General features: G+C 43.5%; 1 protein-coding gene across 2 annotated transcripts in view; it reads left to right on the plus strand.

Moving 5' to 3' along the window:
* The window catches only part of LOC118369984 (zinc finger protein GLI2-like), a 75,000-nt gene that overhangs the window by 43,501 nt on the left and 17,686 nt on the right, over window positions 1-13,813 (plus strand). For both annotated transcript variants that reach the window (XR_008095494.1, XM_035754740.2), the window contains exons 4-6: window positions 1,911-2,110; window positions 4,637-4,816; window positions 12,812-13,013. Coding sequence is in view for 1 of the 2 variants with exons in the window: in XM_035754740.2 (XP_035610633.2) it covers window positions 1,911-2,110; window positions 4,637-4,816; window positions 12,812-13,013 (582 nt within the window). In the remaining variant the exon portion in view is untranslated. The remainder of the gene's footprint in view (window positions 1-1,910; window positions 2,111-4,636; window positions 4,817-12,811; window positions 13,014-13,813) is intronic.

Here is a 13,813-nt window from a genome sequence, read left to right on the forward strand (position 1 = left end):
AGAATCCATTAATTTGAAGGGGTGTCCACATACTTTGGTGATTCCTTTTGGCTCTCTGGACCTAGTAGACTCCTTCCCATGGTACAGGTAGACTCAGGGACATGAAAAGGTCTGTGGGTAGAGCGACTGACTGAGCTATAGGCAGATAATATCAAGTTGAAGTTTTAAGTTGCCCAGTAATCTAAAGGCTTTCTGTGTATGGAATATCTGTTTCTTCTCAGGCCAACGACAGAGAGCCTTTTATGGTCATCCGTTAGCTAAGTCCCATGGCAGAAAGTTGGCTTTGAGACAAGCCTTGGTCGTCTGGGGGGCATTTACTGGAAACGGAGTGGACTCACTTTGGGTCAAGCACAGACCAACCAGCCCCTAGAGACAGACAGTACTGGGGATAACTGAGAGATTGAGGTCAATATGGGTCTGTATTCAAAAAGCGTCTCAGAGAAAGAGTACAAACAGACAAAGATTCCAGCTTCAGACACTAAACTGTACACTCATTTCTCATAGGGTAACTAGAGAAACTCTAGAAACTCAACCTGCTTTAAGTCTTCCGTCTGAGTACATCTATATTTGAATGGAGGTAGTATGTACTAGTTTCTGGTGTGCTGAAGGAAAATGAGTCTGGTATCTCCTGCATAGTGCGTAGTCTGGCTTTCCAGACTCATGGTTCCAACCCCAGAGGTTCAGACATACAGTGGCTGTGGGAAGAGACTACCTGGTGTGTGCTGCTGTATCCTCTGATCTTCAGCCTGTCAGAGGATCTATCTGTACAGCTAGCAGCAACCAGGCAGGAGACACACCTCGCATTGACATGCCATGAGTTCCTCACTTTCTCCTCTCCGGGTCAGGTTAGAACTCATATCAGTCACACGGTGTCTGATATATCTTCAATATCATCCCTGTCTGGGATTAAAGGAACAATAACAGGTGAAATGCTGAAACCAGCTACAGTGCCAGAGCCAGACCAACGTCTTTTAATGTTGAGGGTTGAACCTTTTGTCTATCTGTCTGCCTGCCTGCCTGATGTTACAGTATATTTGTCTGTGGATGAGGTAACTTAGGGTGAATTAGTGCGACATCAGGTAATGCCGTAGGGCTGTAATATCATTACATTGCATGGTTGTGTTACACACACACACGCACACGCACACGCACACGCACACACACACACACACACACACACACAGTATGCTGCATGACCCCATCTCACAGGAAACCTCTGTTGCAACGTATTTCCAGATCAAAGCCCTGATAGGATGAGGAATGACCTGCGTCCCAAATGGCACCCTAATCACTATACAGTGTACTACTTTTGACCAGGGCCCTATAGTGCACTAGGGGATAGGGTGCCATCTGGGATGCAGGCCATGATATTAGACGTGATCTCATTCTCATTCCAGTCTATAGACACAGAGCAAGGAGAAAGAGCGTATCAGATTCACCTTAGATTCATTATTCAGGCTTAGACCTGGCTGGCTGATACACTTATACAAACGTCTCAGGTGTGTGTGTGAACGAGTGCTCTGACTGCATCGCGCAGCGCGGTCTGCACCGCTCTGTAGTATCAGATGGGGAAATGGTTAGGCCTTAGGCTATGTCATGTAAGGTCAGGTGAGATACAGCAGAGGGTCCCGTTGTTTTACTTTCAATTGTAACTGTTTTTATTTCCATTGTAACTTAAAGAAAATCACAGGAACTTGAGATACAAGAAACTGTTCAATAGTTTCCGTCTAAATACGCCATGAACCACAGTGTACGTGAACTAAGATAATAACACACTCTTTCTTTCTCTCTCTCTCTCTCTCTCTCTCTCTCTCTCTCTCTCTCTCTCTCTCTCTCTCTCTCCTCTCCTCTCCTCTCCTCTCCTCTCCTCTCCTCTCCTCTCCTCTCCTCTCCTCTCCTCTCCTCTCCAGTCCTGGACTAGGTGGCAGCCCGGTCATGTCAGACATCTCTCTGATCCGTCTGTCCCCCCACGCAGCCGGAACGGGGGAGTCCCCCTTCAGCCCCGCTCACCCCTACTTCAACCCTCACATGGAGCACTACCTCCGCTCCATTCACAGCAGCCCAACCCTGTCCATGATCTCTGCGGCCCGCGGACTCAGCCCTGCAGACTGTGAGTTCAACTGCATGCCTAGATTGTGCAACATCCAAGGTCATTCACTGCCATTAGCTTCACCTTACAATGTGGATCCCAACAGAAGGAATTGTGTCATTGATCTATTACTGAAAGCTTGGTGGAGAATTGAAGGATTCTCACTTCTGAAGAGTTACGCAATTGTTTTCAGTGCGGAGAGGGGATTTGCTGTTGTGATTGTCAGTAAACAGCATGTTTGAGTGGGTGGGCATACAGATTAGGTTAGACAGAGACGGTGCTACATCGTTGCATAAATTAGTCTTATATGCTACATATTGCTCTTTGTGAAGCTCTGACCTCCCTCTTCTCACCACGTGTTCAATATAACACGGGGGTTATTGGAAAGCCATGGAAATTGATCAAACAAAACAGTCCCAATGGAACTCCCCCCAACTTTCCCCCTTTACCTCAGAGCTGAATTACAATAACGGGTGGAGGCGAGGAGCCAGAATAGGAAATAAATCACCTTTTACAGTCTGTCAACAGTAATGTGGTCCTGCTTTTAAAGTTAAATAAGCAGTGCAGGGTTGGAGATCTCGCAGTGATAAAGCCATGGGAAAGAGGGAGCAAATGAAGGAGGCTATTTTCGCTTGAGGGAACGCAAATAGGTGGTTTGGAGAGAGAGGAGAGACGGCCTTGGATTTCATTGAGAGACGGCGGACATTTAGTTTGACGTTTGATGTTCCTATGTGACCCTTTTCAAAAACAACAGTTATATCTTCTAGAATAGGGCAACTGTGTTTCAGTCTGGATTTTGTTCCTTTAGTTTTCAATTAAAACTGATTTAATATAGAACACTATCCATAGAAATGAAATGGGTTCAGGAAAATCTCTTCTTAGTTGCTGGCCAACGCATATAACAGGGATATAACAGGGGTAGAACAGGGGTAGAACAGGCAGAGTTTCTGCTGCTCTTTTCTTATTGCCGTTCCTGCGCTACATCCCATTAGCATGACATTAGCATTGACAGGCCTCAGGATTCCTTTGGGCCCAGTCTGCTGTATTCTATTCGTCATTCACATTCTCTTTCTATGGCCTTTCTGTTCATTTGATTGGGAAAAAAGAACAGTTGCACGGCAGGGACGGCTCAGCTCTGCTCGGGCCTTCATCGGACTGCTTCAAAAGATATGTTCCTCATTGTGCTGATCCAAAGTGACTCCCTCCATTTAAGTGGTTATGTGATCCAGGAGAGAGAGAGAGAGAAGGAGAAAATAACGGTCTGGTTCTGCTATATGAAGTCAGTACAAGCACATGTCTGTTTTCTTTTAGCGCAGCACGGCCTAATTGTCTCTGAAAGATCACTTACAGTGGGAGAGGTGACACATTAGGGGGAGAGAGAGAGGGGAGCGAGAGGGAGAGAAAAAGAGGGGAGTCCTGGTCTCTTCCTCCCCTGGACCCTGACCCAAACTATTCACAGAGCAGATATTTCCTTCTAAATTCCTGGAGAAACAGATGGACTTTGGAAGCCTCTGGGACAGAGTGCTGCTATTCAACAGCAGCTATAGGCCATATCCCACTCTTATTGCCCCTGACACTTTTAAAAGGGCTTTACTGGGTGTAGTTGTTAACAGACTAACACCATTGTCACTGTAGGATTCAGGGTGCTCCTTCAGGGTGTGTGTGTGTGTGTGTGTGTGTGTGTGTGTGTGTGTGTGTGTGTGTGTGTGTGTTTTCAAAGAGAGAAACCCCAACACTACTTTGTTTCTGAGTTGGAGGAAATGTGCAGGAATATTGAGTGGGGCCCTCTCTCTCTCTCTCGCTGTCTCTCTCTCTCGCTGTCTCTCACTCTCTCTCTCTCTCTCGCTGACTCTCTCTCTCTCTCGCTGTCTCTCTCGCTCTCTCTCATTCTCTCTCTCGCTCTCTCACTCTCTCTCTCTAGCTCTCTCTCTCCTTAATCTGCAGGACTTCTGACACGCCTCACTGCACATCACTAACCTCACTGCCCAGCCAGCCTAGCCCTCCCATTCCCTCCCGTTCCTCTTGTCCTGCATCAATGACTGCATTCCAAATGGCACAATATGCTCTATATAGTGCACTACTTTTGATCAGAGCCCAGGTCAAAAGTAGTGCACTATATAGGGAATTGGGTGCAATTTGGGATGTAGATAATGTCTCCTTAGGATTGGGCCACGATGTCGCCAATCCTAACCCTAACCCTTTTCAAACTGCTCTGGCAGCATGTGGTGAGACCAAGTAGACCAACCGGGGCTGGAATCTGGAATGTCTTTCTCCCCCCTCACTCATTATCTCTCTCTCTTCATCTCATTCATTCCCCCTAAACCTTCCTTCCTCTCCCTGCAATGTTCTTGTCTTGTCATTCTCTTCCTGGTCTCCTCCTTCCTCCCCTCACTCACTCTCCCTTGTCTCCTCCTTCCTCCCCTCACTCATTCTCTCCTTCGTCTCCTCCTTCCTCCCTTCACTCACTCTCTCACCCTCCTCTCCTCCTTCCTCTCCTTTAATGTCGGTCTTCCCTCCCTCATTCTCCTCCTTCCTCTCCCCCTGCAGTGGCGCATGAACACTTGAAAGAGCGGGGTCTGTTTGGGTTGCCCCCTCCCCCTCCTGGAGCCAGCCCTGCTGAGTACTACCACCTGATGGCCAGCCACCGTAACCCCTACGGAGAGCTGCTGATGCAGGGGGGTGGGGCGGCAGCTGCACACCTGCCAGACTACATCACCCCCATGGATGGTGAGTTAGACTGGGACCACAGAGGCCCACTCCTCTTTACCGTATATCTGTTGTATCTACAACAGGTTGATACTGTCTGTGTGGGAAGGGCTGGAATGCATGGGAACAAAAGGGGAAACATTTTTACGAGTATTTTTTCACTCAATTCCTGGTGATTTACAGTGGGGAGTTCTCAGACTTCGCCAGTTCCCAGACTTCCACCCGTGGAAGTGTGTGGGTATGAATTGTAGCATTCATTTTAGGGGAACGATTTTCTTTGTGTCCCCTGCCCCTTCCTCTGTTGGTGCCAGTGTGTACTCTAAGACTATGATATGGTGGCATTTGTATTGGAAGGTATTTAACTTTTAAAAGCAACCCTGAGATTGCAACGACCTCACCTTAGGAGAATGATGAAACCCCAGATCAATGGAACTGTAGGCAGCAGAACATTTAAAAAAAAAGGCTTTTATACATTTTTCATTACAAACAACTTCAAAGGGCGGGCCAGAAGCCCTCAGGTACTGTAACCACAGTATAGCTTCAGTAAGTATTTTCCCTCTCTCAAGTCTGTGCCAGGACATTCCATAAACTACAGACCTGATTGTACCGAGACGACATTTACTGGAGGAGGTTGCTCATTCAGAGGGGAGGAGGGGGACAGGGGGAGGAGGGGTGAGGCAGAGGGCGCCTGGGTCAGAAATATGTTTTAATGTAATGAATGCCTACTTTCATCCTCAACTACCTCTGTCGCCTTAAAAGGGTAGGTGTGTCTAGGGGGAGACGGACTATTATACACAGGGATAGTGTTACCGTGCAGTGGCGTTACCCATTAGGCTATAGTGTGGTGTGAGGGAACACGACAATAAAAACCACCCGATACAGAAGTGTGGATATCAAACGAGTTGACTGTGTCTATATAACAGATGGGTTCAGATTAGGACAGCCACTGATATTCACTTGCCTTTTACTGTATCGCTGCGTGACATTTACAGGAATCCCGAAAGACGTTAAGGCAATAGGAGACACTGTCGGCCCTGATCCGTCACCATATGAGGCTCACTGCTACCGGTGTTGCTATGGTAGCTACTACTACTACTGCTTCCTCTTCTGATAAAACACACAACTCACCCCATAGATGTCGCCTCAAGCAGCTCACACTTCGCTCCAAACACACAGAGAAAGAGAGATCGGGCCCCTGCCCCAGGTGAAGGGTAGGGTTTGATTTGACACACAGACAGTGAGTTTTGCTACCTGTCCTGTACAAGTTAAATTATTGCTCTGAGGCTAGTCGGTCTACCTGGGTGTACTGTGAGAGAGTAAACATTGTCCTCCAGTCTCTGAGTTGTACAGCATCCAGCAGGCCCGGGGTTCTGAATGAGCTGTTGTGCTGCATTGTGTCTGGGCCAAGCTTCTGCTTGCTCAGGCCAACCAGGGGCACACAGCCAAAGGCCTCAGCTTGCTGTGCGTATAAAAACTGTCATAACTTAATTCCCAAACAGTGAAATACACTGAGCAGGCCTCTCTGTAGCCCAGCTCCCAAGACAAATGCTGTGTACTGTATGATGCATTTGGCTTGTTAGTAGTGTAATATCTATGCTACACAGAGACACAATGGACCTTAACTACCAGGAGAAAAAAAAGTTTAAGTAAGACCACAGACACTTTGGCTCACACAGCTTCTCCAGGAGGCCTGGCCAGAGCAGGCTGTGAGTGTGTGAGAGCCAGCCTTACTTAGTGACATGGCCACTCAGGACTCAAGGCCAGCTCAGCCTCTGGAGGAGGAGGGGTCCACTTCACACACACACACACACACACACACACACACACACACACACACACACACACACACACACACACACACACACACACACACACACACACACACACACACACACACACACACACACACACACACACACACACACACACACACACACACACACAACCTAGCAGTCGGTCGTCCACACACACAACTTAGCAGTCGGTCGTCCACACACACAACCTAGCAGTCGGTCGTCCACACACACAGCCTAGCAGTCGGTCGGTCGCTGCCTGGTGCCTGGCTTGCTGACATAAATCACAGGGGAAAAGGGAGGCGAGGTGCTGCGAGGGGAGGGGGGACGAGGAGAGGTGTGGTGAGCGCCAGGCCCGGCTTTCCATTACCTCATTTATCAGGGGAAGTGGCACATTAATAAACACATCTCCCCTGAGGTGAGCCGCTAACACAGATAAATAAGGCTGCCATTTCTGAATGGCTTGTCCCAGTCACTGAAACTATAGAGCCAGTAATGCAATGCAAATACTAAGGGCTAAATTCACCTCAGCTTTTTTTTTTAGGATGAACCTGAGTTATTAACTAGTTAACTACCGCTAAATTACAACACGTATTCTCCAACGCGAACCCCCTCCCCCGATCGTGTGCTCAATGTCTTTAACAGCTCATGTGAGAAATGTATTTATACTATGTTTGACAGCAGAAATATCCCCTGACAGACAGTGGTGGAGTCCCTTTCAGGGCTGAGATCCATTTTAATTTAAAAGTGATTTATTTTTATTTTTGTGTAAATGGAAAACTTTAAAAATAAATATCTTCTACTCATCTGTTTATTGAGAAGTCATTGAAAATAGATGCATTTAAAAAATATATTGTTGTTATTCAAGTTTACTTCCTGAACTGACTGCCTTCAATTCGAATTGACCCCAGCCCTGGTCATTATGTCCCAGGACATTTCCGAAAGTCCCAAAACACTCAAACTGAGCACGTGTGTGTTACTGTATTGGAGATAAAATGTTGAAATGACAGTTAGCCATTAGAGCTTCTGCTAAGAATAATGGCTCAGCATGTTATTCTCTGTGGTGGTACAGTAGCCTGAGTTTAATCAGCCGAGGCACTGTTTGTGTAGAGCTGCTGGTGCAGTGCCTGGTGTTGGCAACACATGTTATTGAGCCATTATGGACGTCCGGTTGCAGTGTCTTTGGTTATTATCCCACAGGTCCTAATGACACTGTTGCTCTGGACTGGCTCCACTAACACCACTGCTAATGTCTAGCACCTGTTGAGCCCTGAACAACTGGCTGACTGGCTCTCCTGCTGACATCACTGGCCCCCCTAGAGCAACGGACTCCAGAAGCACACCGGTTACATATAATAGGAAATTAGATGATAACCAGCTTTATGAATTTCACCTGTGATTTGGTGTTTTCATTATTTATTACTTTTTTTTTACAAAATGCCATTACCGATACAGTTTAAGGCTTTTATTCTTAAAATATGTTTAAACAGCTGGTTACAGTAACTCCTGTACCTGGCTAGTAGCAAATTAAACACAGTGGCACTTTTTCATTAAGTAATTATTGGATTGTTATTATGTAATTATCATCCTACCGTGTCATTTTTCAAAGTATGACCAGGTAGCTTAGAGACGTATACAAATAAACTGTGACAAAATGCACATTATAAACCATGAACATAAGAGCGATCAAAAGCACTTTGCATGCATTTCAGTTGAAATCAATTCTCTAAATTGGCCTCATTTACCAAAGTGAAGTACAGAATGTTATTTCGATCACAGTGAGATTTTTATCTGTTTTAATTAAAGTACATTATTTAGGCTTAGATGTATTATCCTTTACACTGAATCTTAATGAGGTCACCGTGGCCTATGGGTGCATCCCAAATAGCAACCCTATTCCCTTCATAAGGCCCTGGTCAAAAGTGGTGCACTATGTAGGAAATAGGTTGCCATTTACGATGCATCGATTTTGAAAGACAACAGAGCTAAGATCTTTTCAAACAGAATAGAAGCCGTTTGTTTGGGAGCATTTTGTGTTATTGAAATTTTAGACCGTGTACGCTGAAAATGTGTGTCACTAGGGCACATTAAAGTTGTTTGAGGATTGTTGTTTTAGGTTTTTTATTCTCATCTTTCATCTCCATCCCCGTATCCGTCCTCTGCTTTACTTCCTTCCCCTGCTATAATTCCAGCACCGGATAAGAGATGAGTTTATTTTACTGCAACAATATCTTCTGCCAGGCTCGGTTTCCATCACCTCAGACAAATTGTTTACTGTATTAGCTGGGAATCAATCTTGAGCACTTATTGATAGTGCTGCTCTTTTCCCAGGGGGTTTGGGTGTCGCAGGGAGGCTGCGTTAGCATCCATCACCCAGTCCCAGGCTGGGCTAGAGGCTAGGCTGAGCTGGAGCGCTCCTCTAGGTCTGTCTCTCTCGCTGGAGCTCCAGAAATAGCACAGAGTTGGGCAGGGTAGGATGGGGAAATGACACAATGATAGTGAGGAAAAAAATATTGACTCGATATAATTATTTCTGCCTGTATGAAATAAACACAAATATTTGCAAACATTCGTAATATCTCACAGTGGTAAAGTGGGTGCCTTCCCTTAGGGAGAGAGAGAGAGACACTGGGCTTTTTAAATTGGCTTGGAGTGAGTGATAGGGGGAGGAGCAGTAAGCAGGCTACATACATGGCATAAAAGGTTAAACTGATAGCCATTATAGATCAAGCATGGTGTGGGATATATATGTATATGTGTGTGTGTGTACAGTACCAATCAAAAGTTTGGACTCAACTACTAATTCCAGGGTTTTTCTTTATTTTTACTATGTTCTACATTGTAGAATAATGGTGAAGACATCAAAACTATGAAATAACACATAAGGAATGTAGGAATCATGTAGTAACCAAAAAATATATATTTTATATTTGAGGTTCTTCAAAGCAGCCACCCTTTGCCTTGATGACAGTTTGCACACGCTTGGCATTCTCTCAACCAGCTTCATGAGGTAGTCACCTGGAATGCATTTCAATTAACAGGTGTGCCTTGTTCATTTGTGGAATTTATTTCCTTCTTAATGCGTTTGAGCCAATCAGTTGTGTTGTGACAAGGTAGAGGGGTGGTATACAGAAGACAGCCCTATTTGGTAAAAGTCCATATTATGGCAAGAACAGCTCAAATAAGCAAAGAGAAATGACAGTCCATCATTACTCTAAGACATGAAGGCCAGTCAATACAGAACATTTCAAGAACTTTGAAAGTTTCTTCAAGTGCAGTCGCAAAAACCATCAAGCGCTATGATGAAACTGGCTTTCATGAGGACCTCCACAGGAAAGGAAGACCCAGAGTTACATCTGCGGTAGACGATAAGTTCATTAGAGTTACCAGCCTCAGAAATTGCAGCCCAAATAAATGCTTCAGAGTTCAAGTAACAGACACATCTCAACATCAACTGTTCAGAGGAGACTGTGTGAATCAGGCCTTCATGGTCGAATTGCTGCAAAGAAACCACTTCTAAAGGACACCAATAAGAAGAAGAGACTTGCTTGAGCCAAAAAACACGAGCAACGGACATTGACCAGTGGAAATCTGTCATTTGGTCTGATTTCCGCATGTGTAGTTCCCACCGTGAAGCATGGAGGAGGATGTGTGATGGTGTGGGCTCCTTTGCTGGTGATACTGTCATGATTTATTTAGAATTCAAGGTACACTTAACCAGCATGGCTACCACAGCATTCTGCAGCGATACACCATCCCATCTGGTTTGTGGGACTATCATTTGTTTTTCAACAGGACAATGACCAAACACACCTCTAGGCTGTGTAAGGGCTATTTGACCAAGAAGGAGAGTGATGGGAGTACTGCAACAGATGACCTGGCATCCACAATCACCCAACCTCAACCCAATAGAGATGGCTTGGGATGAGTTGGACCGCAGAGTGAAGGAAAAGCAGCCAACAAGTGCTCAGCATATGTGGGAAGTCCTTCAAGACTGTTGGAAAAATATTCTAGGTGAAGCTTGTTGAGAGAATGCAAAGAGTGTACAAAGCTGTCATCAAGGAAAAGGGTGACTACTTTGAAGAATCTAAAATCTAAAATGTATTTTGCTTTGTTTAACACTTTCTTGGTTACTACATGATTCCATGTGTTATTTCATAGTTTTGATGTCTTTACTATCATTATACAATGTAGAAAATACTCAAAATAAAGAAAAACCCTTGAAGGAATAGGTGTGTCCAAACTTTTGACTGGTACTGTATATATACTGTATGTAATGCATGTGTTACAGGTCAGATAATCGTTCCTGTAACACAGGATAAATGATGAAACAGGAGAACATGGCTTCTCTTTCAAAGGTTCTCTCAATTATCTTATTCAACATTTTCTCAAGTACAAATCGTCTTTTTCTGTCTTTTCATTGCATTTACATTTTATGTTTTGTTTTCTTTAAGGTGTATTTAATAATTTGTCTCATAAATCCCTGACATATTATTTCATAGACATGTCAAAAATACATAAATTCACACATAAAAATGATTACATTCCAATTGAATTCCAATCCAAAAATTCCTTACATTTATACCCCACACACATGTACTCTTAATTGAAATTCACTTGTTTAGGTTATAATTATGTGGTTGACTCACTATAGCCCTATAGGAGACTCTAAAGCATGACAACTTTTAAAGACTGGTATAACTTATTAGAAGTTACTTTATACCCATGCTCAAAATACATTCACCCAAGTGTAAGAAGGGATAATAGAAAGACAATACTATTGCAACTGAGATTAATGCTAATTATTGAAAAATGACTGAACAAGCTAGCACAGCGCTAAACGAAGTTAGCAACCAACTGACCGGAACTAGCCAAAAGCTAACCGGAGCTAGCTCTAAGCTAGCAGCTTTTCTAACATTTACAGTACAACAATTACAAATTTATTAAACCTCACAGTTGCAACATTACATTCTCTAAATCCTTAGGATATTGTCAGGAGTGTCTTTTTTTATATAACAATGTTCAGGAGTTAACTATTTGTTTTCTTCTAGATCAAAGGTATTCCCCGCCATCATTTCACTTTACACTCTACATGCGTTTTCTATCTAGTACAAAGTTATACAATTACTATGTTGTTCAAAATCATTACATTCACTTCAACGGACAAGTTACAAAACTATATTGTGATATTCAGTGTATTTTTGCATTTTACTGACAGGATAAATTATGAAACAGGAGAACGTGGCTTCTCTTTCAAAGGTTCTCTCAATTATGAGCAGTGGTGTAAAGTACTTAAGTAAAAATACTTTAAAGTACTACTTAAGTCATTTTGGGGGGGTAACTGTAATTTACATTACTATTTATATTTTTGGCAACTTTTACTTTTACTTCACTACATTCCTAAATAAAATAATTGACTCTTTACTCCATACATTTTCATTGACACCCAAAAGTACTCGTTACAATTTTAAATGCTTAGCAGTACAGGAAAATTATCCAATTCACGGACTTATCAAGAGAACGTCCCTGGTCATCCCGACTGCCTCTGATCTGGCAGACTCACTAAACACAAATGCTTAGTTTGTAAAAAAAAAAAAACTATAATAACAATAAAAGTAAGGAAACCGTGTCGTCTGGTTTGCTTAATATAAGGAATTTGATGTATCGCGTTTACTTTTTACTTTTACTCAAGTATGTCACTTCAGTACTTTTTCCACCACTGTACTTAAGTACATTTAAAACCAGATACTTTTAGAGTTTGAATCAAGTAGTATTTGACTGGGTGACTTTCAGTTTTACTTGAGTCATTTTCTATTAAGGTATCTTTACTTTTACTCAAGTATGACAATTTAGTACTTTTTCCACCTCTGATTATTAGAACACACAGGTGCAGGATCACATATAGTTCCAGTGCGAAGCGAACACTTCTCACTGCCCCCTACTGGCCAACAGTAGTATCAACGCATAGCAATGGCGAAACCTTGGAGGACTGACAATTCAGTAAAAGCATTCTTCCCCAATACAAAGAAACAATACATAAACACGAATGTGACCATACATTTTGTGTGCGTCACACATGTACGTATGTATACAGTATATGCAAACTATGACAATAAGTCTCTGCATACTTGAATCAAATGCAACTATGCCCAGCTGAGAGGAGAAGTTCAGAGGTTGTCAGACTAACGGTCTGTATGTGTATGTGTGTTTTTCTTTTCCACAGCGTCACGGTTCTCCAGTCCCAGACTGACCCCCAGGCTGAACAGAAAGCGAGCCCTGTCCATCTCTCCTCTCTCGGATGCCAGCATCGACCTGCAGACCATGATCCGTACCTCGCCCAACTCTCTGGTGGCCTACATCAACAACTCACGCTCCAGCTCTGCAGCCAGCAGCTCCTACGGACACCTCTCTGTTGGAGGCATCAGGTACCCTAACCAGTAACTAGTCAATATGTAGTAATAACTGATTGCTCAAACTATTGATATAAGATGTTTGGTTAGGGTTAACTGATATACTGGTCACATGATTATAAACTCCATTTAAGTCATATAAAGTTATACATGCCTCCGGAGTGGCGCAGTGGTCTAAAGCACTGCATCGCAGTGCTAGAGGCGTCACTACAGACCCAGGCTGTGTTTTTATCTCAGGCTGTGTCCCGACCGGGAGACCCATAAGGCCTATCCCATAGGCCTATATATTTTGATAAAGATTGTATCACAACTAAAGTGGCCAAATAACGTCATAAAATGAAGCACATGAATCCGCTTTACAATGGGTGTAGAGCCTAACTGGCATAGTTTCAAGTTTGGGGAAGATAATTTTCACCGTAACAATGCACCTTGATGATAAAAGCATTACATGCATAATGGCATTTGTGGACACTTTTGAGAATGGTGTTTTCCTGCCTATGGAACATTCGCGCTTATAGCCTACTGCCATGTGCATATTGCTGCGCTTATAATGTGAAGAAATTGCCTTTTTTAGGCTGAACGTTCTCATCTGTTGCATAAGGCTCATTGCTTAAACAGTTTCTTTATGCTAATGTCCAAGACTATGTTTGGAATATTTATTTCTCGCACAGAATAGAATGTAAACTTTTGTACTATGGGGGATAGTAGATTGACATAGGATAGTGCTTTTGCTGTTTGTTAGGCCTACTCAGTACTCGTTAGGCTGACGAAAAGTAAATGTGGACAGTTCTTCCAATATCTTCAATATGCGCCTC

The sequence above is a fragment of the Oncorhynchus keta genome, chromosome 37 (assembly GCF_023373465.1).
Source record: "Oncorhynchus keta strain PuntledgeMale-10-30-2019 chromosome 37, Oket_V2, whole genome shotgun sequence".
NCBI classification, from domain to species: domain Eukaryota; kingdom Metazoa; phylum Chordata; class Actinopteri; order Salmoniformes; family Salmonidae; genus Oncorhynchus; species Oncorhynchus keta.